Source organism: Macaca nemestrina, chromosome X, assembly GCF_043159975.1.
Source record: "Macaca nemestrina isolate mMacNem1 chromosome X, mMacNem.hap1, whole genome shotgun sequence".
NCBI classification, from domain to species: Eukaryota; Metazoa; Chordata; class Mammalia; order Primates; family Cercopithecidae; genus Macaca; species Macaca nemestrina.
Window position 1 is genome coordinate 26,088,779 of NC_092145.1, and position 25,139 is coordinate 26,113,917.

At 39.7% G+C, this 25,139-nt stretch overlaps 1 protein-coding gene across 4 annotated transcripts in view; it reads right to left on the reverse strand.

Annotated features, from left to right (window-relative positions):
- LOC105468456 (OCRL inositol polyphosphate-5-phosphatase) overlaps positions 1 to 25,139 on the reverse strand; it is a 56,834-nt gene that overhangs the window by 24,741 nt on the left and 6,954 nt on the right. For 2 of the 4 annotated variants that reach the window (XM_024788686.2, XM_071088846.1), the window contains exons 1-13: positions 24,567 to 24,697; positions 24,228 to 24,307; positions 20,059 to 20,138; positions 16,839 to 16,877; positions 8,026 to 8,136; positions 7,509 to 7,598; positions 6,709 to 6,829; positions 6,461 to 6,622; positions 4,622 to 4,723; positions 3,979 to 4,093; positions 2,742 to 2,858; positions 2,456 to 2,643; positions 232 to 343 (exon numbers count right to left, since the gene is read on the reverse strand). In XM_024788686.2, the coding sequence (XP_024644454.2) occupies positions 232 to 343; positions 2,456 to 2,643; positions 2,742 to 2,858; positions 3,979 to 4,093; positions 4,622 to 4,723; positions 6,461 to 6,622; positions 6,709 to 6,829; positions 7,509 to 7,598; positions 8,026 to 8,136; positions 16,839 to 16,877; positions 20,059 to 20,138; positions 24,228 to 24,307; positions 24,567 to 24,605 (1,356 nt within the window). In that variant the 5' untranslated portion in view covers positions 24,606 to 24,697. Of the gene's footprint in view, positions 1 to 231; positions 344 to 2,455; positions 2,644 to 2,741; positions 2,859 to 3,978; positions 4,094 to 4,621; positions 4,724 to 6,460; positions 6,623 to 6,708; positions 6,830 to 7,508; positions 7,599 to 8,025; positions 8,137 to 16,838; positions 16,878 to 20,058; positions 20,139 to 24,227; positions 24,308 to 24,566; positions 24,698 to 25,139 lie in introns of those variants that run through there. The other 2 variants (XM_011718624.2, XM_011718626.2) reach the window with 2 other exon arrangements.

Consider the following 25,139-nt stretch of genomic DNA (forward strand, 5'->3'; position numbering starts at 1 on the left):
GAATAAATGTTATATTTACTTTTTATCACTAACGTTATCTTCCCTCCTCCCATCCAAGCACTTAATAAAAGCACTACAAATCTTGTATGTAGTCAATGCATCACTAGTTAGACTGTTTTCACAAGACAGTAAGATGTTTCCATCACTCCCTAGAGTAAGATATACCTCCCACAACTCTAACAATCTCATCTCCCATCTAGGAAAGTTCCTTTAAAATGAAACTTTACTTACCTGGTCGAATTTCAAGAGTCTCTGAAGGTCTTTCTTATTAATAAGACTTTTCACCTCATTGGCATCAGGCATGCAGAGTCTATAATTCAAATCTCCCAACCAAATGACAACACTAAGGATCAAAAAAAATATATGAACAGAAGTAGCAGCGATTAGCATAAAAAAACAGAGAAGGATGGAGAGAAGAAAAATGGGTAGATTATTGACAAGCGCTCACTAACCACTACCTCACAAGGGGTTTAAAGTTGTAACCAATCCTTTGAGGGCAACTACTATCAACACCTGAGAGAGACAATGGATTACAAAATAGGTGGGAGAATAGGACTCTACACATGAAGAATGAAAATGGGAAATATTATGTATGGGATTCAGAAGCCAAGGAGTTAATGGACTGAGAAGCATGCAGTTTATTTGCTGGACTAGCTTCAAAATTTTGCCTGGCTGCTAGCCAGGTCTTTAGGGGAAGAGAATCTGAACGTCTTCTGCCTCTTAGAGCCCTGAAGTTCTGCAGGTTCTCCACTAAGGTCTGCATGGTCTGAGTGACAGCTCTCCCAGGTAGGACCCACTAAGAAAAGTAGGTCCAGGGCTCTCTAGTGTAGCCTAATCCATCTACCATTGCCCAAGTTACAGGCAGGAAGATGTGCTGAGCCCCACAAAGGGAGACAATGCAATTACCACATCAAAATGGACTCTTCTGTTGAGTGATCGCAAGTTCCCAACGGGTCATTCTGACAATCTCAAATGCAACATGAAATTTATGGAATCTGGGAAAATAAATTTATGGAATTTCATGGCAACTTCATGACCATACATTTTAAGGCCTTAACTTTACCACTGTGAAATAGAATTCCACATGATCCTAATTATTGAGACATTATGGAAAATAGCTGAAGATCCCTACTCTTTCCTCCTCTTTCCCCAATTACTGTACTCTCTATATTAATTTCTTTAAAGCTAATCATTTTCTACCACCACCGTATCTACTCAACACATCTCTGCTTCTATGTTTATTAAATCCCATTCTTCACTGATCTCTCTCTGCTGCCCCTATTTTTAATAATGACAGCCAATAAAAAGAACAATGTAGATCTAGGGGCTTGGAAAGGGATCCACAATAAATACAATAAATAGAATAATACAGTTTTTTTTTTTTTTTTTTTTTTTGAGACGGAGTCTTGCTCTGTCGCCTGGGCTAGAGTGCAGTGGCAGGATCTCAGCTCACTGCAACCTCCACCTTCTGGGTTCATGCCATTCTCCTGCCTCAGCCTCCCAAGTAGCTGGGACCACAGGCGCCCGCCACCACGCCCAGCTAATTTTTTGTATTTTTAGTAGAGATGGGGTTTCACCGTGTCAGCCAGGATGGTCTCGATCTCCTGACTTCGTGATCCGCCCGCCTCGGCCTCCCAAAGTGCTGGGATTACAGGCGTGAGCCACCGCACCCAGCCAAATAATATAGTCTCATACACCAGGTACCTATGTGTGTGTTTGTATGTGAATAGACAAAAGGCTAGAATAGCGCTATTTAATAGAATTATAATGCACCTCACAATACAATTTTAAATTTTCTAGTAGATGCATTTAAAAAGAAAAAAAACTAGTGAAAATATCAATAAATTTCATTTTACTCAATATATTCAAATTATTTCAACATGTGATCAATATTTTAGAAATCAAGATATTGTACATATTTTTCCTAAGTCTTTAAAATCCAATATATAGTTTATGCATACGGCATATCTTAATTTGGACCAGTCACTTTCAGGTACCTAACAGCCATATATATGGCTACTGGTTGTCATCTTAGTACAGATCTAAAAGGCTACACACCCAACTGTTAAGAACGGTTTTCTTTGGAGAGAGGGACTGGCTAGGTAGAGAATAAGAAATGAGGAAATTTTAGTTCTAATTTTATCTTTTATTACATTTACAACAAATATTTCTATTTTATCATAAAAACAATAAAAACTGACTCCAACTACAGACCCTCCAGCATTACTCTAGATGCCCCACTAATAGAACTATCCTTTCCTCTGATATCAAGTCTAATTTCTTTGCCTCAATGATTCTGTTGTTACTCAAAAATCCGCTCTTCTTTGTGACCCCAATCCCTCACTGGTAATCTTTCACTCTTCACAGCTCTACAGTATTTCACCACATTTAATCTCTTCACTATCCAAACTCCTGTAGCCACTACTCAAAGGCTACAGGTGAGTTAATCACTTACTCATGCTTCATGATGTTCAATTGTGGGAGGGTCTGATTTGGGACCACAAAACTCATTCTTGCACAAATGTCCTTATAATCTTGATTCCTTCTCTCAAAGTCCTCCACGTGGGCAGCCAGATGGGAATTGACAATGCAAAAGGTGGTGTTGTGAAATACAAATCTCACAGCGACCCCACCTTTGTTTCCCTGTTAGCAAGAGTAATTATTCAATTAGTACACTGAACTAGCAACTGAACTTTACATGAACATGAATAATAATCAAGCTCATTTCCAAAGTAACTCACCATTTTCCCCATGATTCCAGTTCCAACCGTTTCTGTAGCAATATCACGAATATATCGACACTGATCCTTTCTGGCAAATATAAGAAGCATCATCCCGACAAGGCGCACCAGTTGAACCTATGAGTTCCGGGGAGTTATAAAAGGTTAATGTTAATACCAATCTTTGCCACATATCTAACGTCCCATGACTAATTTTTCATCAAGATGATATACCAATGCCCAAACCTGAATTCATATCCTCTAATTTCACAGTGGACCCCATCAAGTGGAAACCAATATTCTCTGGGGAGGCTCTAATCTGGCTCTGACCAGTAAGAGTTAAAAGCCTGGAGGGACAATGAGTACTTTCAGCTCTAGAGCCATTCTTTTAATCACTTCTTAGCCTACCAGGAGTAAGCAGCATTAAAAGTTCAAATAACAAAGCCACTACCCCAGCTTGTTCCTTCCACCTTTCCTTCCTAGTTTCTGATGTCTAATTTTCTAAGAAATTGAAATCAACCAAACAGCAATCCTTTTTACTTCACTTATTTTTAACTTGTGAACTACAGCTAGAAATATGTCAGAGATATGCATTAGTCAGGGACCTATATGAGAGGAATAACATCCCCAGGAGTTTTATTACCTATATAAACTGTTAAGAGATGTAGAGTAAAGTTATTCACATTACTTGTTTTAGAGAGCTTAGTATGATAGCCCCGTAATTAAAATAACTCTTCTGGTAGATAAAAGATAAATGTCTTTAGACAAACAAATTGGCCCATCTTGCTAAAGTCAACTCTCCTCTTAACTTAAAACCGAGTTTAGAACTCGTTCAAATTCCACACCACTTCTATTCTTGCTCTGATTGCAACACATGCACCATGAGCCCACATTTCATACTGCTTTTCTGTAAAGCATTCAATTCTGACCATGTCAGTGAGTAATCTCAATCTTCAAGTTTTACTGCATAAATCAGAAATCTTATGTGTAATTATTTCAAACTAAGTATTGGTATATGAATAATAAAATTCTTTTCTTCCCCTAAAAGCTATCTAAGCAATGAAAATACGTATCCAAAAGCTTAGGGAAATTTTTTTCTAGGAAATAAGGATGAATGATCAGTCTGCCCTATCCCCGTACTACACACAGAGAAGAATTCAATTAAACTATTCTTTTCAAACAAGTTGTAGATAATGGAATAACTCCCGGTGAGCCCTCTTTAGTCATATACTTAAAAAGACAATTAAATGCGGCTTACTTTTTTATACTTGGCTTTGGAATGCAAACCCCTCTCTACAGCCATGGACCATTCTTGTTCCTTCACAGATTCAAAGTAAAAAAAGGCTTCTGTGCTCAAGTCCAGTTCTTGGAATCTGAGGAAAAAAGCGATGTGAGATCTATACATATCCCGTAATTATCTCTGGCTACCTCCTGTCCCATATGTTGAAACAGCAAATGAAAAAAAGATGGGAGAGAGATAAATTTTATAGAACTGCTCTGTTCACCCAAGCTATAAGTAAGGACAAGTAGCTTTCTTTTCTAAACAATTCCCACAAGTACATTCATAAGCTATGCAAAAAATAAATCAAAATACCTCCCACAGAGGATAACAGTAGAGCTTTGCGCTTATATCCTAGGAACTGTCACTGTTAGAACTGACCTCAAGACTTAAGTTTCTATGCAGAATATATAGATTCCTATGGGTTTCAAGAAAGTTAGATGCTTCCTTACACCATTTTAGATATCTGTTCCTTTCTGTTCTCACAAATTTGACCCACAAGTTAACTCTCGTGTATAGTCTACAGTAGGTTTTACCAAATTCTTTTTTAAAAAAGGCAAAAACATCATGTAAACTAACACCAAACATATAGCCAAAAGGAAATTCCAGAAGTGTTCTTTACCCAATGCAGTAGATATCAGGAGGACTGGGATCACAGTTCAGCCAAGGTTCTAACCCGCTATCTGGAGACTGGCCATTCACATTCCAAGTTCCAACAAAAAACCTAATACATAATATGAAAAGATAATTTGAAAACAAAGATGAAGTATAAACCAACAGAAGGTCTTTCTTTTCACTTCTATACAAAGGTATGTTCACAATATGCTAACATAATTCCTCAAAATGTTTTGCTACATATGTAAGAAAGATCTTTTGCATCTAGAACACAAAGGCAGTGGGCTTATTTTCTCTAAATTTTACATTAAGTAAAACTACAGAGGAAACCAAGTCTCTATTTTTAAAAATGCAAAGGTAATTGCTATACCACATTTCCTTTCAATTAAGCTCCATCCAAACTCATACTTGAAAGGAGAGCTTATGGATGGGAAAGAGGTATCTTCATGCTGTAAGCTAGTCAAATATGGATAAATGTTCTATAAGGGGCTGTAGTTGACTCCAGAAATTCACTTCCTGAAGGATTACAAGGACATCTGTGTAGGAAATTCTGATGAGGCAGACATAGTATTAAGGGGGAAAGCAGAAGGGAAAACTCATGACTGTCTTAACTGTTTACACACAAATATAAGCATAGTGGGCAATATGAGGAACTGGAAGTTTTAGCACAGTGATATAGTTATGATTGAATTAGAATAAATGAGGCATGACAGGAAAGCAGATGGGACTAGAATCTTGGACTAGAAGGGTACATTCTGCTCATGAATAACAAAGAAAGGTGGTGTTGCTTCATGCATTGGTGATACATGCCACATGGTACCTCACATGCAGCATACACACACAGGTCCAGAAAAGAAGATGTCAACAAGTAAAGATGAAATAAAAAATAATACAGATGAAAGAATCCAAGATAGACCTCCCAATCAAGAGGACTGGGTGAAACTTTCTTTACCAAAGTAAGTTAAGAGCTAGTGGTAATGATGGACTTTAATTTTCTAATATTGGCTGGAAAAAAAAAAAAAAAACTTAGCAGGCCAGATATATAAACACGCTTGCTTATGGAATGTGCTAGGGGAAAATTCCCTAGTACACGTGACCTTGATTTGGTTCTCTAGGACTCGATAGAGACATTAGTAGACATGGCATAAATTAGTAGTTAGAAAGTCCAAGGGAAGGCCAAGCACAGTGGCTCAAGCCTATAATCCCAGCAGTTTGTGAGGCCGAGGCAGGTGGATTGCCTGAGTTCAGGAATTTGAGACTAGCCTGGGCAACACAGTGAAACCCAGTCTCTACTAAAAATAAAAATAAATAAATAAACAAATAATTTTTAAAAAATAGCCGGGAGTGGTGGCAGGCACCTGCAGTCCCAGCTACTCAGGAGACTGAGGCAGGAGAATGGTGTGAACCTGGGAGGCGGAGCTTGCAGTGAGCTGAGAGCGTGCCACTGTACTCCAGCCTGGGTGACAGAGTGAGACTCCGTCTCAAAAAAAAAAAAATTAGCTGGATGTGGTGGTGTGCACCTGTAGTCCCACCTACTTGTGGGGCTGGGGTGGGAAGATTGCTTAGGACTAAGAGGTTGAGGCTACAGTGAGCCATGATCTGCTCTCCAGCCTGGGTGACAGAGAGACCCTGACTCATAAAAAAAGAGAAAATCCAAGGGAAACTGTAGCATCTGCATTATTTTTGATATGCATGTTATTGGCCAGCATAGAGACAGGAGCTTGAAACAGGCGACCATTTCTTTTTATCATTGATTCTTAATTAGGCTAATGTCTTAAATATCAACAGGCCACTGTCTGTTATACCTACTAACTTTTTAGACTCAGGAAGCAAAAGAGACACTAACCTGAAAGTCTGAATGTTGACATATTCTTTCTCTCGCTTTGCCAGGATATGTTTGATGAGACCCTCCCGCTGCCCAGATTGGGTATTTGGTACAAAGAGCTTCCGCATGGTGTTGGTCACTTTGGGCTGCTCCTTATTAGAAGCTTCTTTTTCACGTGGAAGCCTAGCAAATAAACGAGAGATTCAAAAGTGAAATTGTTTAAACTATAATTCTCCTACAGGGGAAATATGTTTTCACATGGGACTTACATTTTATTCACTAAAGGGGGTGGAGGTGGGGGTTCCCGGTGAATCCCAGTAGGCTGATTTTGTGAATTTATTTTCTTGTCCAAATTCATAGAAGAAAAATTGTCTTCAAATCCGAGAAGCCCTGAAAGACACAGACCCCAAAGTCAAAGGGGGAAAAAATGTAACATCCAACATATCCAGGGTAACAGGGCTTTGATTTGATCACCATTTGATCAGTGGTATTACTAAACAGAAAGCTACCATAAGGGTAGAAATTACTTGGATTGGGGCTCGAAGAAGCATACCCATTCCTGAAGCACTGATATACTAATTAGAACAACAGTTTACAATAACTTGGAACAGACCAGTAATAGCTAACATTTATTGAAGACTTAGCACAACGCCTGGTTGACAGTAAGGGAATATATCATTATCTCATTTAATCATCACAAAAAACCCACAAAGTTAGTCCTATTAAAAATCTTCCCATATTACAGAAAAGAAAATGGAAGTTCAGAGTTGTTGAGTAACTCGATGAAGGTCGTATAACTAGTAAGTCCTTGACTTGGGATTCAAACCCAGGCTGTCTGGCTCTGGAGCTTGTACTTTCTACTATCCTGCTAAGCTGGCTCCTGAACAGCTACCATGCTACAGAAAGGATAAGGAGTGAATGCTGGTCAGTGGGTCTGGACTCGATAAAACTACTCTGCAGGAGAATGTGTCTGACATTGGCTTTAATCTACATCACCATATTTGGCCTGATAAAATCCACTGACTCTGCAATGACCATAGCAATAAGGGAACCAGGAACTTTTTAGTACCTGAAAAAACAGAAGGTTTGTCCTTAGTGTCTAATTTCTGGTACCAGCTAGATGAGTCCTTTTGCTCTGGAACAAGAAGTTGTGACTGAGCTGGAGAGATAAGGTTCACGGTCAGAAACTGGGAAGTCTTTCATTGAGCAGAATTTACCATAGCCAAAAGCCATTCTTTCAACATTCGTTAAAAGCAGGGGCCAGCACCATCTTTGGATACAGTGGAAGAAATTAAGGAAATGAGGGCAGCTCTGGGGTCATCTGCGGGCAGAAGGAGAATTATAGTCTATGGTAATCTATGTTTGCCATGACACTGAATATTCTGAAAACTGGCCTAGTGTCCTAAAAGCTAGGCAGATTTGTTCCCTAACCTATCCCTGTGTTCACTCCTGAGGAAAAAAAAAAATCAGCTATCAGGGCTTAAAGGGTGAGGTATTTTGCCAATGGCCACTTTCCTCTGTATCAGCATGTCAGAATTCCACTCCCATTGAAATAGAAGAAAGAAAATTGCTGAGTCTTGAGTTACCTTTCTGAGCAGCAAGGACAGCTGAGAGGAACTTCAAACAGTGTTCCTCATCAGGGATTTCAAAGCGGCGCTCTCTGATCCAGTCCCCCTGAACCCGAATTTTGCAGCCACCTAAAAAGAATTGAAATCCATACATATACTGCTATGGGATAAAATGTTTTACTGGGATCATATTCTCAACTTATCAGGTTAATAGAAGGTCCAGAACACAAATATTCCATATCTATAATATAGGAAGCACATGTACAAGATCAAGAGAGTCAGTACGACGGTGGTGGAAGGGGTGTTGCAGAGAGGGAACCCTAAGGGAAGTGAGAACTCCTAGGGCTGATGAACCGTGTCAATGAGCAGCCCAATCTAAGGATATGACACACACTAAAATCATACTTTCCTGCGTTCTGATCTCTCTCTCAGACATCAAAGCAGGGACCTTCGAATTCTAGCAACAGGTAAATTCCTCAAATCACCCTCCTCCCATTCCTTAGCTGGAAATTCCTACCATTTCAAGTCCAGATCATATTGTCAGAGTATCTGAAGCACAAAGGGAATAAAAGGAGTAGGATGGTTTGTCCATAAGTACAGATTAAATTTACAAAATAACTTAAAAACAGTGATACTGAAGTATTCTGAAAAGAAGCATCTATAACTCATTACCTCAAGTTTAAAATGTATGTCTTGAATAAACATACAAAAACAATATAATGACCTATGCTCAGAAGTGGTTTGGTTCAAGTACAGCCCAATTGGAAACTAGGAGAATTAGAAGCAAAGTTAGCTAGGACTTTAATTTCTTATGTGTATAACATATTGTCTCCCCTTTTCTGATGCCCTATAGTTATCATTTGTATCAACTGTTCGGATGTGGTGATCCAGGAAACCTATGTACTTGTTTCTATTCTTATTGTAACTGATTTATTACCTACGTTGTTTTCTCATGCCTCTGGAAACTACAAGCTCCTTAAGGGCAAGAGGCAGCATACACATGCAGGGTGCACATACAGGGAACCCAGCACTTTCAGCAGTCTAGGGTAACCAACTGTCCCAGCATTGTATGGGACTCAGAGGCTTCCTAGGACTCAGGACTTCCAATGCTAAGACTGGGAAAGTCCCAGGCAAATAAGGCTTGCTGGTCACTCTACTGGTGACAGTAACATTAGACTTCACAGACAGAAGGTATTTAATGACTGATGAACTGGACTCTTTAACACTTGTGAATAACAAATACATGAGAAAATGAAACGAAAATCCTAGTTTTTTTTTATGGTGGAAATTCACTTCTGAACTTTTGGCTTTTTGTCCTCTGCATTTTTTTTCTTGTTTCTATCTTTGTAAAGTGAGTTACAAAAAGGAAAATAAAATGATTAGTTAGAAGAAAAGAGATAAAAATGGAGAAAAAATGTGAAAGAAGGCACCCAAATAGACTACAAATAAGAAAATTAATGAGGGTGCCGCTGTAGAGAGGAAAAAAGAGAGGGAAGGAATAAAGTGTCAATTACAGCAGCCATGAAGATACAGGGAAAACTCCTTCAGGGCCTAACAAGTCCTTTCTTTCTCAGATAACTTATACTAAATGTGGTTTTAAAAGAGTAGTTTCTATCTGACATAAATTTAGAACAAAAACGCTTATTCTTTCTCACACACACAAACACACAATTCCTGAAAGACATATTTTAGCAAATACATAACTGACCTATTTAATGGGCCAGAAATTGCTTACAAAATAATGCTGGATGCTCCCTCACCATGTTGCTTGAGAAAGAGAACAAATTACCTCAAGACTCAACCTTCTACTCTTCTTGTCTATCCTAAAACCCTCTGTACCTCTGTGATCTGCAAACACTCCTACATCCTCAACTTCATCTGAATATTCTCTGCATCTCTCAGTAGTTCTCAACTATGCATGCATTAAAATTACCAGAGGCACTTTATTATTATTTATTTATTTATTTTTTGAGATGGAGTCTCGCTCTGTTGCCCAGACTGGAATGCAGTGGCACAAACTAAGCTCACTGCAACCTTGTCCCCCGGGTTCAAGCAATTCTCCTGCCTCAGCCTCCTGAGTAGCTGGGATTACAGGTGTCTGCCACCACATCCGGCTAATTGTTGTATTTTTGGTAGAGACGGGGTTTCACCATGTTGGTCAGGCTGGTCTCGAACTCCTGACCTTGTGATCCGCTCACCTTGGCCTCCCAAAGTGCTGGGATTTTAGGCGTGAGCCACTGTGCCTGGCCACCAGAGGCACTTTAAAAACAATATTGAATCCAGGCCCCACTCCAGGACAATTAAAACAGAATCTCTGGAGGTGAAGCCCAGGCACTCGTAGTTTCCCAGTGATCTGACCATATGTCCACATTAAAATTCAGAGTCTACCGCAAAACTGGCTGGTCCCTAGGAGGAGCACTTCTCCTACAACCCTCTTGTATTTATTTATTTATTTTTGAGATGGAGTCTCTATTGCCCAGCCTGGAGTGCAATGGCATGATCTCGGCTCACTGCAACCTCCACCACCTGGGTTCAAGCGATTCTCCTGCCTCAGCCTCCCAAGTAGCTGGGATTACAGGCACGCACCACCACGCCCAGCTACTTTTTGTATTTTTAGTAGAGACGGGGTTTCACCATGTTGGCCAGGCTAGTCTCAAACTCCTGACCTCGTGATCTGGCTGCCTCGGCCTCCCAAAGTGCTGGGATTACAGGCGTGAGCCACTGTGCCCGGCCTAACCCTCTTAATGGAGTCTGTTTATATTCTCTCACACCTGAAGTAATTTTTAGTTGGTGTCTTTATTTGTTCTAATAATACCACCAGACTATTCTTTCTCCTTCTCCCTCAGGCAAAATCCTTTCTCCTTTGAGGCTCATCCACTGGAATCTACCATTTCCTCCCTTTCCTCTACAAGATCATGCACCATCCTCCCAGAAACTTCAGAATCCAAGATAAGACTCATAAGACTTTCTCTACACTCAATCTCCTGCCATTAACTTTGGGTCCCTTTAAAATTAGCACAGAAAACCCAGTCAACACCTTCAACTTCCTCATCCAATGAGATTCCCCCTCCATCTCAGCCACCACTTCCTCAGTTGCTATTGGGACCCTCTCAGTTATACCCTGGATTTTGTCATCATAGAACCACCACCACTTCATAAACCTCTAATTCAAACATCCCTCCCTGATATGTTATTCCTTCCAACTTACTTGCTCATTATCCCCACTGTAACTTTTTTTTTTTTTAACCTCATGGGAACCTCTAGCCCATTAATTTCTCCATTTTCTTACTATCCGTCAGCCCCTTCCTGTTCTCACTTCCCCTTCTACCAAACAGATGCCATCATTACTTTACACTCTTGCAAAAACCCAGAACTGCCTTACCTCTCTGTTCTTCCATGGCACCTACCTGGCTAAATACCAATCTTCATAAATCGAACTAATTGCCTTTCTGAACTTATACCTGAACAACCAGAGGGGGCAAATATGCACATCCACAACCAGATGGCTATCATTATAAATTCCTGATTGCCAATCTCAACTGGGTCCTCTATCATAGGAAGCAACCTAAGTTCCCACAGTCAATCAGTCTCCTACTACTATCTGAAACAACTGTTTCACACCTACTCATTTATCTTCAAAATTTGGATCCCCCATCTTCTTGAGCCTTCTTATTCTAAGCAGAATGCTTCAGCTCATATTTCAGAGAAAAAATAAAGCTATCACATGGAAACTTATCTGTATTTGTACTCATCTCATCCTTTCCCTACTGATACAAGGAATAAGATTCCTCCTATCAAGCCTCCTTCACTTTGAATTACAACCCCTCTGATTCTCTTAGTAATCTTACACTCACAACTATTCCCTAGACACATCCCCATATCCTTAACGCTTTCCCTTTCACTAGTTCCTCCACATTAGCATATAATCATGTTCTAAGTCCTTCTCATCTGAAAAACAAAAATCTTCCTGGAGCTCTGATTTCCCTCCAACTCCAGTCCATCTCTATATTCCCCTGCAGTCATGTTTCTTTAAAAGACACACAGTCACAGACCTCCCATTTCTTACTTGAATCCATTCCAATATGACTTCCAAACCCACTACTTATCTGAAATTGCTTTAAGTTCACCAATAACCTCCATCCCATGGATATTCTTCAGTCATCTTATTAGACCTATTAGCAGAAATCAACAGTTAACCAGGGCTTGACATAATCTCTTCCAAAGGCTTCTATGATACCATACTCATCTAGTTTCTCTCTCTCTCATCACTAATTTTGAGTGCCCTTTGAAGTATCTCTTCCTCTATCTAACATTTAAAAAGTGGAGCTCCTCAAGTTCAAACATAAATCTTTTTTCTCATTCTATACCAGTATTGTCCAATGGCACTTCCTGTGACTATGGGCATGCTCTAAACTGTGCTGTCCGATTTGGTAGCTAACAACTTGATATGCGACTACTGCAACTGAGGGACTGAATTTCTCATTTTATTTCTAATTATTTTAAATAGGCACATGTAGCTAGTGGCTACTCTATTCGATAGCACAGTCCACATACAATCACATCATCTCTTACGATTTTGAGTATCATCTACGTGCTAGTGACCCAGACCTTTCTTCTGAGATTCAAATGCATACATTCACTTGCCAATTTATCATCTACACTCAAGTGTCTCAAAAAAAAATCTCAGCAGGTGAAGTGGCTCACGCCTGCTAATCCCAAAACTTTGGGAGGCCGAGGTGGGCAGATCACCTGAGGTCAGGAGTTCCAGACCAGCCTGGCCAATCAGGCGAAACCCCCATCTCTGCTGAAAGTACAAAAATTAGCTGGGCATGGTGGCGGGCACCTGTAATCCCAGCTACTCAGGAGGCTGAGGCAGGGGAATAGCTTGAACCCGGGAGGTGGAGGTTGCAGTGAGCTGAGATCGCGCCACTGCCCTCCAGCCTGGGCGACAAGAGCGAGGCTGGCTCCATCTCAAAAAAAAAAAAAAAAAAAAAAAAAAATCTCAAACTAAACATGACTGAAACTGAATTCATGACCCTTCCCCCTTAAGGAAAACTCATTCTTTCTGCAGTGTTCTTATTTCTGCAAATGGTACCATCATCCACAGTCATGTCAGAAACCCGAGATTCATCCTTGACACTTCCTCTCACCCCCTACACTCAAACCAATTCCTATGGATTTTACCTCCAAAAACATCTATCAAGTCTGACTGCTTATCTTCATTACTACTGCCACCACATTCTCTAGCTTATGCTATGGAAACAGCCTCCTAACTGGTCTCTCTGCTTCCATGCAAATGATGACACCCCAGCATAAAATCCTTCATATTCTTCTCATTTTTAAAATCTCAAAATTCAGATTTAACACAAGGCTTACAAGATCCTGCCAGATCTGTCCCCTAGCCCGTTTTTCTTACCTTGGTGCCCAAGACCTGTTTTAGGCACCCTGGTCTTCTTTCACTTCAAAGAAAGTGTCAAGCTACTTCCCAGCCTGGAGCCTTGTGATTCCCTTTACCTGGTAAATTCTTCTCTCTCCCATCTTAACCGGTCTCTTACTTAGCCCCTCTGGTCTCAATTTAATTGTCACTTCTTCAAAGTGGTCTTCCTTGACCACCCTCCTAATATACTTACTCCTCACATAAACTCTTAGTACCTTCCCTCAAGAGCATTTATTAAAACTACAAGTATCTGGGTCGGGCGCGGTGGCTTACACCTGTAATCCCAGCACTTTAGGAGGCTGACGCGGCAGATCACAAAGTCAGGAGATCAAGACCATGCTGGCTAACATGGTGAAACCCCGTCTCCACTAAAAACACAAAAAATTAGCCAGGTCTGGTGGCGGGCGTCTGTAGTCCCAGCTACTTGGGAGGCTGAGGCAGGAGAATGGCGTGAACCTGGGAGGCGGAGCTTGCAGTGAGCCGAGATGGCGCCACTGCGCTCCAGCCTGGATGACAGAGTAAGACTCCGTCTCAAAAAAAACAAAAACAAAAACAAAACAAAACAAAACCCAAACAACAATTATCTGTATCTTATCAGTTTAAAGTCTGTTTCCTATATTAAAATCCTTAAAGTATCATGACTGTACTGCTTTCTGCTATATCCCTAGAGCCTAGAGTAGTTCCTGGCACATAAAAGATGGTCATATTTTTATAGAATGAATGATTGAATTATAGGTATCTGTGTGACACTAGTAGCAAATTGCACAGAAGCAAGACCCAAAGTAGGAGCAGCAACTTTATCTTTGTCGTTCTGTACTGATTCTGCACTTACAAAAGTGCCTGACAAAGAGAAGGCACTCAACAAATAATTGTTGAATAATGAATGAACAAGGGACAGTTTAATATTAGGAAATTAGTACAATACAGTGTACCAATTGGCCAAATAAGAAAGAATGAAATCATCTCCATAAATACTGAAAAGACATTTGCTAAAATTCAGTATACATTCATAATTTTAAAAAACACAAACTTGAAATAAATGCAGTTTCTTAATTAAAAAAAAAAAAACCTGTTAAATCAACAAGCAATAATGTCATTAACAGTGAAATACCACTTGAGGCATTCTCACTGAAATCAGGAGCCAAACAAGAAACATCATCGTTTACCACTGGTCCCAATATTCTCACTGGTATAGTGTACAACAACAGTAGCTACTAGAAAAGAGACAAAATTATTATTTATAGATGATTAAGGTTAGCTACCAAAATGAAAAAACAAAATGAAAAGCAAAAAAAGATTAAAAATAAATTTCAATGAAGCAACTGGATAAAAGATAAATATCCATAACTCAACAGCTATTCTGTATACTAGTAATAAACAATTAGAAGGGCATAGAAAAAAACTCCACCTGCAATAGCAGCAAATAAAATCCACCACAAAATACTTAACCTAAAAACTATATATATGAAGAAACTATAAAATTTTACTGAAAGATATAAAAGAAGACCTGAAAAAAATAGATACATCATGTTCCTTGACAATGACTTAATTTTATGAAGAAGTTAATTTAGTAAAATTTGGCACAGACCTATGGTGAAATATTGGTCTTTAAAAAGCATATTATAAAATAATTGTAAATGACATAGGAAAATGTGACAATATAATGTTAAATGAAGATGCAGGATAAAAACTATATATGAGGATTCCATTATGTAAAAATATAAAGAGTGGAAGGAAATACATAAAAATGTTAACCACAGTGGTGATCTCTAGATTGCAGGAAAATAATCTTAATTTGATACTTTAAGCTTTTCTGAATTTGTAAATTGTACATAACAAAGATGTATTACTTCTATAATGAAAAAAAATTATTTACAAAGCATTTAACACCAATATCCAGACAATGGGAAAATGCATATTTACATTAAAATCAGGCCTGCCTAACAAACCCAAGATCTCCTTCGTGCAACACACTGTGTACCGTAAAGGTTTACATATGAAGCCCAAGGATCAAGATAAAATACGGTTTCAGTGCAAATATTACTAAATGGGTAGAAATAACCAAGGATTTTATTTAAGTGGTCACTTACCTATTTTCCCCCTATGAGACAGTAACTAGAACTCTGGACATAGCAACACATGGCTAATGTAGAAGCGGCTACAACAAAACTAATGCCGAAAATCAAGTGCTTATAAGAGAAAAGACACAGCTCAGTTTAACTTTTCAGCTTTGAATCAAATACCTCTCTACATCAAATACAGGACGTTTCCATCTCTTATTTCAGCAGCAATTTCAGTTGTTACAGAATTGCCTTTGTTTTAATTTTGCTTTTTTAAGTGTTGTTTTTGCCTTCTCCTTTCTAAGCACAATAAGAAATAGACATTAAGTTATTTTCTCTCTTGGATACTTGCAGCTGGGGTTTACCTGGCCTTTCAGGCACAGCCTTTAAGACTTCTAAAATCCACAACCAAAGGGAAAAAAAAAAAACTCAAACCAGAAAAAAGCCTACTTAAACTGTTCAATACAAATTAATAGTGCCAAGGGCTGGGACTCTGTCTAAACAAAGTTATGTAAACCCCTAGTCCCAAGCTCAGTGCCAGTTCCCACTCATCCAAGGACTCAACTAAGAGATAAGGCAACCCATTTGATTTCGATTCATGTGGTCAGATACTCTTTTCCATAGCAACCTCACAGTAGCATCGAGTGCCCATTTTCTCCACCCCATAAAATAGGACAATTAGATGATAAACAAAGAACAGCTTGCACAGAAAGTCAAAGATGATTTGCTTCAAACAGATAAAAATGAGAGAATGGAAACACTGAAAAGAAGATCATGTTCCCTCTAATAAAGAGATGCCTTGAGGGGATGGGACTTAAATAAAAGACTAAACTTTTTTTTTTAAAGGAATGCCTGGACAAGCAATTTAAGGGACTCTTCAGCCTTCCAAAAAATACAACAAATAAAGGAAAATATTATGACTTAATTTTAAAAGAGGGTAGGGAAAAAACTTAAAATGTAATAGCAGTTAAAAGTGACCAAAAAAACCCACCAATAAACCTTATGTGCTTTAAACATTAGCCCTTCCTACAATTAACAATTCTACAGCAATGATTTAACTGACAGCAACAATACTGGTAGCTCAATGAAGTACAGCATTAGAAAGGTAGATCATTATTTTTAATTTTTATAAAGATTCTTACCAGCCACCTGCTTTTTCTTAGGCTTAGCCTACATGTTTTTGGGAAACAATGCTAATTTGTATGGCTGCTACAGGAGCCTACAGGAAAAGATGGTAAAATAAAAAATGTGCCCCAAAAGGTGTCTTAAATGTAGTGAGTGTTCAAGTAAATATTTGTCGAATAAAAATCAAGCACATTCAGAAAGATACTCACTGTTAGAAGCTATGTCAATCAAAAGAGTTTCTTCTGCTTCTGAGATGGGAAAAAAAAAAGAGTAGGATCAGGGAAGAGAAAACCACTCATTACAACCAAAAGAATACATGCCTAACTAAATAACTGCTTCTCTCAGTCACTACTCCTAGGTCTTAGAACCTATTTTTTAAAATTCTTTTTCATTTAATATTTTTTAAAGGGATTTTTAATAGCACTAGGTTCTAAAGACTATGAGCAAATCAACTAAAATAAAAATGAACTGAAGAAGTAACCAAATGGAACTCCTCAAAGCAAATCAAGGAACGAGAAATTAATAGTACAGAATATAACAACATGTTGATTCAAGCAAAAGCAAGTTTAATTCCCCTTAACTGTAATATACTGATTTAACTCTGGGTCCTTTAGATACTTCTTTAGATACCAGAAGGCAAAGGAAGTTACCCTGAAAGTCCACAGGTGAATTACTTTCTTAACTCAGATCTATTCTGTGAAAATTTCCCAGTGATCTCATCACGTCTGCCCCCGTCCCACACAGGGGGGCAGAGTATACCTTCAGGTTACAACTACTACCTGTGGGCCAAAGGCCCTCCATACCCAACAGGGTGCAAAGCAGTCTGCAAGTTTAGAGTTCTCCTTATCTCTCAATGGTTCTCCTGGACTTCTTCCTTTACAAGTGTCTAGACCCAACCTATCTCTTCCCCTCTGATTTCTCTGGATTTGACCAACTGCACCTGCCAGACCCTCCAGGCTAATTGAATTCCGGGTACTGACTCCGTGGGATTAGCTTGGATCTACCTTGGTCAAATGGAGTAGTCTCACCTTTTTCACCTCCCTCCCAAGACTGAATTATTTATTTGGCTCCATTACTCAGGTACAACAGAAGCAACTGGCAAGAAACTAACTCATTTAATACCAGAGAGTAGTCTTGATATTATTAGGATGATTAAACAAGGGGAATGAGGGCATCAAAACATAGATATTGTATGTTTACTACTGTTCTTCATTAACTTTTAGTTCTGTAAAACCTGAGTGTTTACAGATGGTTTTCTTTTTCTTTAGAGACGGCCTCACTCTCTCACCCAGGTTAGCATGCAGTGGCACAATCACAGCTCACTGCAGCCTCAAACTGCTGGGCTCAAGCGATCCTCCTGCTTCAACCTCCCAAGTAGCTGGGACTACAGGTATCTGCCACCACGTTTGGCAAATGTTGTTTTTTTAATTTTATTTTTGTAGAGATGGGGTCTCGCAATGTTGCCCAGGTTGGTCTTGAACTCCTGGGCTCAAGCAATCCTCCTGCCTCAGCTTCCCAAAACGTTGGAATTACAGGCGCAGTTTACAAAATAGATGCACAGGTCAGGAAATAGAAAGGAGATGAAAATCATACATAAGTCTTCCTTCAGTCATGGGGAACTATATTACATGTGTGTACATATTTTCCCAGATTCTAAGAAGCAGCACTACGATCTAACAATCAGCAATTGATTTCTTATTAAAAATACTAAGAAAAACAGGGTAAAAGAGATCCTAGAGGTAGAGTAAAAAGGTACAAAGCTAATAGGATATTAATTTAAAGTCACGTTCTTTGGCTCTTCTCCTCTGTGAAGGGCTACATCTTGAAAAGTGAGGTGGCCACAGCCACTTACTATGGCACGCAGCTACCTTGTTTAGAATGTCTCTCTCACATAGGGCAGGCTAAATAGCTATCACTTAATTCTTCTGTACAATATGGACACTATTCATTGAAGCTATTTTTAATTCTTAACACAAGCATTCTTAAAAAGTCATATCCACTAGCTTAGTATTTTCACTTACAGGAATAAATCCTTAGGAAATAAGAGATGTGCAGGTATATTTAGGTGCAGAGATGTTCATCATATTACTATTTATACTAGTGAAAAATAACCCAAATGTCAACATAGCGGAATTATTACATTATGGACCATTCATAAACTGGAATGGCATATAGCCATTAATGACATGGAAAAGTGCTCATAATACGATAGCATGTAGAACAGACAAAAAATTGTATGAGTATCACTCATGCTGCAACGTATGTGTAGAAAAAAGGAAAATGCTAGGTGTTTATCTCTGAAGGATGGGAATTTAAGTGACCTATTTTCTTTACACTTTTCTGTTCTTTCCAAAGGTATTACATTATGTACATGTCACTTAGTGATTAAAAAATAGTTCAATGTAGTTTAAGAAATAATCCATGCAAGCTAAGATTTAAGTTTTCCAAGAAAGGCCAGGCATGCTGGCTCATGCCTGTAAGTTGCCCAGCACTTTTGGAGGCTGAGACGGGCAGATTGCTTAAACTCAGGAGTTTGAGACCAGCCTGGGCAACATGGCGAAACCCCGTCTCTACAAAAATTACAAAAAAATAAAAATTAGCTGGGGGGTGGTGCACCTGCAGTCCCAGCTACTTGGGAGGCTGAAGTGGGAGGATCGCTTGAGCCTGGGAAATGACCTTGTCTTGAAAAAACAAGTTTTCCAAGAAGCTACAATTGATACAGAATGCTTCTGACTGATAAAGCCACTGGTCTTAGTGAAAACAGAATGTATTTGTTCTCTAGTATCAATTTCCTTTCTAGAGCAATGTGAGATGACAGAAGCAACACCTCCTACACAAACCTCCCAATTTTTAAGTTTCATCGTAGCAGATGAAACAACAGATTTTCTGTGCTCTGTCCCCAAATTTGAGGGCAGGAGGCCAAATATTTCCTCCCCAGAGTCAATTTTCTTATGAATCACCAATGTCAAGGTTTGAGAATCAGCACAAGATATTACAATCTGGCAAGGTATGTTGCCAAATGTCTTAATTTCAAATAGCATGTGGAGAAAGTGCTGAATGTGTGTGAATCCAAGTGACCTTGGTACCTTATAATGAGCACTGTGTCCGTTAAGCCCAAGAATGTTATTTAAATCCACATATAGGTCAGTCAGCATAAAAAACTACCTACACAGGTAATAATCTATGTACATCTCTAACCCAAGCCAAGGAAATAGGTGAGACTACAGACACACGCATATATACAAATATATTGCAATATAACCCTTCAGCATTCTTAAAGTATCATCTCCTCAACGTTATCTTTTTATGCAAAGAGTAATACATTTCATTTTACATGCAGTGACAAATTTAAATATGTATGGTATTACATAATGCAGTAATGACCAAGAAAAAACATTATAAAACTAGCTAAGCAATTAAAGCTAGTACCTTGAACACATCTGAAGTGGCTATTTATAGGAATGATATCTTGAACATGCTGTTCCTTCTCATGCAACTGGATTATTAACCTAGGAAACAGAAGAACGCATCAAAGAATAGCCACTGAAAAACCCATTTAGCAACAAAATACTTCGCTGTCCTGTTATACAAATCTAGTCTGTATTTATTAGACTTGCTGCATCTAGTTCCCTGGATCTGAGCATCATGACAGCTAGATATTGCTCTAGGCCTAAAAGGATGCTAGTGGTGATGAACATCTGATTACCCACACTGTTCTCTAGGCCATATATCCTAAAAGCAGCATACAAGCTTAAGAGCATGATTTACAGAGTATATAGCTTCAGAGTATGCATACCAGAGTGAAGAACTGACAGCTAGATGTGAAGTCCAGGGACCACAGCTATCTTTACACCATGGAATTTCTAGTACCTAGCACAGAGCCTGGCACACAGCAGTTGCTCGTGTGTGTGGAATCAGTGAATTAGAAAATTCATAAATTAAGTTTCCAATTACACTACCATGGCTTTTTACCAAAGAATGGATCTGTCTCTTCAAACAAGCATTCAGGTTCATGGAGGAGTAAGAGGGAATGCCGAGCCAGCTGGTTGGTCAAAATATCAGTGACCAACAAGGTGGCAGATACCACAACCGGATTGCCTTCAAATCCCTTGTGTTTTTTCTCTGGTTTCCAAGTTTACGCTGGTATTTCTATGAACATGAGTAAACCCGGCTCCCCAGTATGAAATCCATACTTCTAAATCCATATGTACTCCTGAAATATTAATTTTTCATTTATTATTTATCCTTAATGGCCCAGAATCGAGGTACAACCTACTGGTAAACAGCCATTCTGAACGTCAACTAGCATTCCCAAAGTCAAGCACTCTTCCAAGTATTGTTTTTAGTTTTGTTTTTGTCAGGAACACTCTGTTTCTTCCCGAGTTTCATCTCAAATATCACCTCCTCCGTGAAGCTTTCCTCAATACCCCCAAGCAGAACCAGCAGCCTTATTGCCTTTGTTTGCCCCTCTAATAGAATACTTATACACTCCATTATGGTTATATTTATTTCCCCTCACTGATTTTAGCCCCTTGAAAGCAAAGACCAGATCATAATCAGTTTTGTCTGCAGCCTAACAGATGCTCAACAAATACTGGTTGAATAAATCATCTAGCTTAATTAAGCTATAAGCAGAGGTGAATTTTAAAATGAAACTCTTCAACTTCTGACATTAAAATGTCATCATTTTGAAGGGTTTGATTTCTATTTTGTTGTCTTTTGGGGTGCTTGTTGCTTTTGCTTTTTGCATTTTCAAATGTGTTAACTTTGAAGAGGATAACCTGGGATAGGATAAGTAATTACTTAGATAGAACTAAGGGAAATAAAAGTATTAATGCTTCTTTTCTGCTGTGATCCTCTTGCCTAATTTGCAGGGGTTTGTATTCTAACGTGACTACAGGAATATGGGGCAGGCCCCTTTCAATCTGGAAAGTTCATGAGTTGAGTGGAGAGTCCTATAAACACAGATGGAAACCAGAAACCAGATAAAAGGCTGAGAAATCAAAGGTTAAGGAGGAAGAGCTTACTTTGAGGAAGATAAACACAAACCACTAAAATCTCAAAACATGTAAACAAGATACGGTGTTGAACATCTAGCAGTAAAGCTTCATGTGAACGGTACTATTAAAAACTATTACAAAACAGAAATAAACTGAGAATTTAAGTGAATTCCACAAACATTTATTGAGTATTTACTACGTGTTACCCACTAAATTACGATGAAAGAGTAGGGCTAAGAATAAGCATAAAAATTCTACCTGAGTGTAATTATTCATTTCAGAATATGAAGATTAAAAATAATTGGCATACAGCAAAACAATGGAATTCAGAATTTGGTAGTTGTCAAACAGAAAAGAGTGACAAATCCTGAATGCCAACTCTGCCTTATCCCTAGGAAACGCTTTGATTTGTTCAAGGAAGGTTAAAGGTCAAACAGGCTTTTTCATAATCTATTATCCTTGAAAAAGATGAATCTTAGTGTTTGATTCCCTGTTTCCAAAAAAACCTGATTTTTAATTGTAATTTTGGTCAAGTAAATTTCCCATGGTTGACAGTAGGAACCACAGACGTAAAGATTTAAGACAGGCTTCAAGTTCTAGGATAAAAAGGCCAAAAGTAAAAAGTTCTGGACGCTCGAGTCAGAGAAGGCACCAGAGAGACAAGAACATGAGGATTACAGATGGTATTATGGTATTAGGTGTCTCCAGTAAATGCTTTCAAGAGAAATTTCTCAGTGTAATTCTGAGACATGTTACATAGGATCAGATCTCAGGTATTCTACTTCCTAATTGCAAACAAGTGACTTAACCTGTCTGTGCTTCAATTTTTGTATCTATAAAAGGGGGATGATGATATTACTATTTTATCGTAACCCTCGCACGTGGATTAAATGAACTAACTAATGAAAAGTGCTTAGAACAGTACCTGGCACATAAGCAGTCATTGAGTGTTAGTTATATAGCAACAACTGTATCAGTTGTTAGTTTATATATAAACTATAGTTTATATATATTTAAAACTATATAGTTTATAAACTGTTAATATAGCAACAACTATATTAGTTGTTAGTTATATAGTTGTTAGTTTTATAGTGTTATTTATATATTAGTGTTAGTTATATAGCAACCCCATACCCCCACATATACCCCCAACTATACCCCCATAACTTACACAGAATTGGAACACAAGACTTCCTTATTAGCTCAACAGAGTTCCAAATCTACTAATCCGAGGGACCACCTTCTGGGCTGTGGTCATCTCAGTAATGTAGCTATTCTATTCAATCTTCAGATTTTTGTTTTTACATTAGAGGAAACCAAGGCACAGAAGTTTTACTGGTTTGCTCAAGGGTCACCTCTCTCTAACCCACTCTAGCCTTTGGAAATGTTAGTGGTGTTCCACTTTTCTGCTGAATTTAGTTTTATTAAATTCTGAATTTAGTTTCATTAAACTAGTCTTCCAGGGTTGGATGAAATCTGGGTTTGATGAACTTCCCAATAGAGATGACTAAGCAGGACCTAGGAAGGAGCTACTTCATAGAACTAGCTGACATCCAGTTACAGTGGCACCAATAGTCTCAGAAAAGAGCAGGTTGGGCCAGTGGGGATTTCTTCCATGTAAATCAGACAGCATAGACACAGAGGATCTAAAAGTGGGGACTGAGGAAATTGGTTTTAGGCAGAACCCAATGTTGGGAGATGGCAAGATTTAAGTGAACAATTTTTAAACTGGGAAGGAATATTATGCCAAGAAGCCAGTGAATATCCAAGGGAGGTGTCTTGGGCACACAGGGATAGGGACCTATGATATGTAAAGGTCACCATGGATACTTTTGAGATGAGGCATTAGTGACAATAGAGGTTAGCAGCTATGGTGATAGCTTATCAAAATAATCTTTTGATCAATCATTCAACAGTATTTACTGAGTTCCTATGTCTAAGGCAGAGAGGAAGGTGACACACTGATAAAATACTGTTATTTCTATCTCTACACATTTCATTACATTTTCTAACAGTCAAATCAGTAAGTGAGGCAGTTTCTGGCCTACACTAAACCATTACTGAATTAATGAATATGCCTTCAAACAAGTGGGATAAGGGGGTAGGGAGACTGGAGAAACCAGCTGAATAGGGTTAAGACAAGTCTGTAACGTGAACAATGAGGCATTTCCATAGCATTTTTACGTTTTGTAAACCACTCTCGCATTTATTTTTCCCCCACTTATAACTCCAAAGGCTATAAGGTAAGGCAGTTAATGGTTTTATTAAACTGAAGAGTTAACTTTGGCCCAGAAAGCTTTATTGACTTGCCCAACGTTACACAACACATGTCAGTTGCAGGGGCAGGAACTAAGAACCCAGGCTTCCTGCTTCCCCGCCCATTCAGTCCTTCCACTGAGCCACACTGCCAAGCAAGATCCAGAGACTTGGAAGTTGAGGACAAAGCCCCGAGGTTAGAGAGCACTGGTACTTCACACCTGGACCTGAACCTGTTGCCCGTGTGGCCTTAGTAGGAGGACAGTGGGTGACCCGTCGCGGTTTGGGGTTGGGAGGTAATGGCAGGCTCACCTCCTCTGTGGGAATCAGGTGGTTACTTACTCATATTGCCCGTTCCTCTGGGCTAGGGTCAGGGCGCAGGGCTCCCGGAGAGGACCCTTCATCTCCATACCCTCGACAGTATGCGGGCGCTAGTCAAGGGTCTCCTTTGGAAGCGCGGTGGGGAGGAGTGGTGCACTGCGGGGCGAAGGGGGTCTTCCACCCCCCGCCCCGGCCGCCCTCACCCGCCCCGCCCGGCTTCGCCTCCCGCGCCGGCCCCCTCCCCCACTCTGCTTGGCCTCTGGGCCACCCGGTTGCCCCGCCCCGCCGTGTTCCGCAGGGCCCCCGACCCCCACCCGCGGCCCTGCGCGGTCTCCCCTCCCCCTTCTCTCCGGCGGATACGGCAAGGGGCTGGGCTCCGACCGGGAGCGGCGGCTCCATCCAGGCGGCCTCCGGGCTCGGCGGGACAGCGGACTGCGGGCGGATCCGACGACAGTGGCTCCCGAGTCCCCACACCCACCCACCCACCTCGGCTGCGTGTCGTTTGAGGAACCGCTCCGCGCCGGGCGCCGGGCGCCGGGAGCCGGGAGCCGGTAGCGGGGAGCTGGGAGCTGAGAATCTGACCCGAGAGAGAGCGGCGCCTCGCGCCCCCGCCAGTTTTCCAGGCCGCCGCAGATTCCGCTCCCTGCGGCCAACCTGCGGAACTGCAGCAAGAGACCCGACGGACTGGGGGCGTCTCTACTACGTCCAGCAAGGAATGGGGTTTAAATGCCACCTGTGACATCAAAATTGTTCTGAGGACTTTGAAGATGGCCACAGAAACAAAACACAGTCACACCTATGGGGGATCTCAAACCTGTTGTGTCAATACGACCCACATCATCCATATATGAAACAATATGTATATAATATATAATATATAAAATTTATATATTATATAATATATTATACATAATATAATATATATTATATATG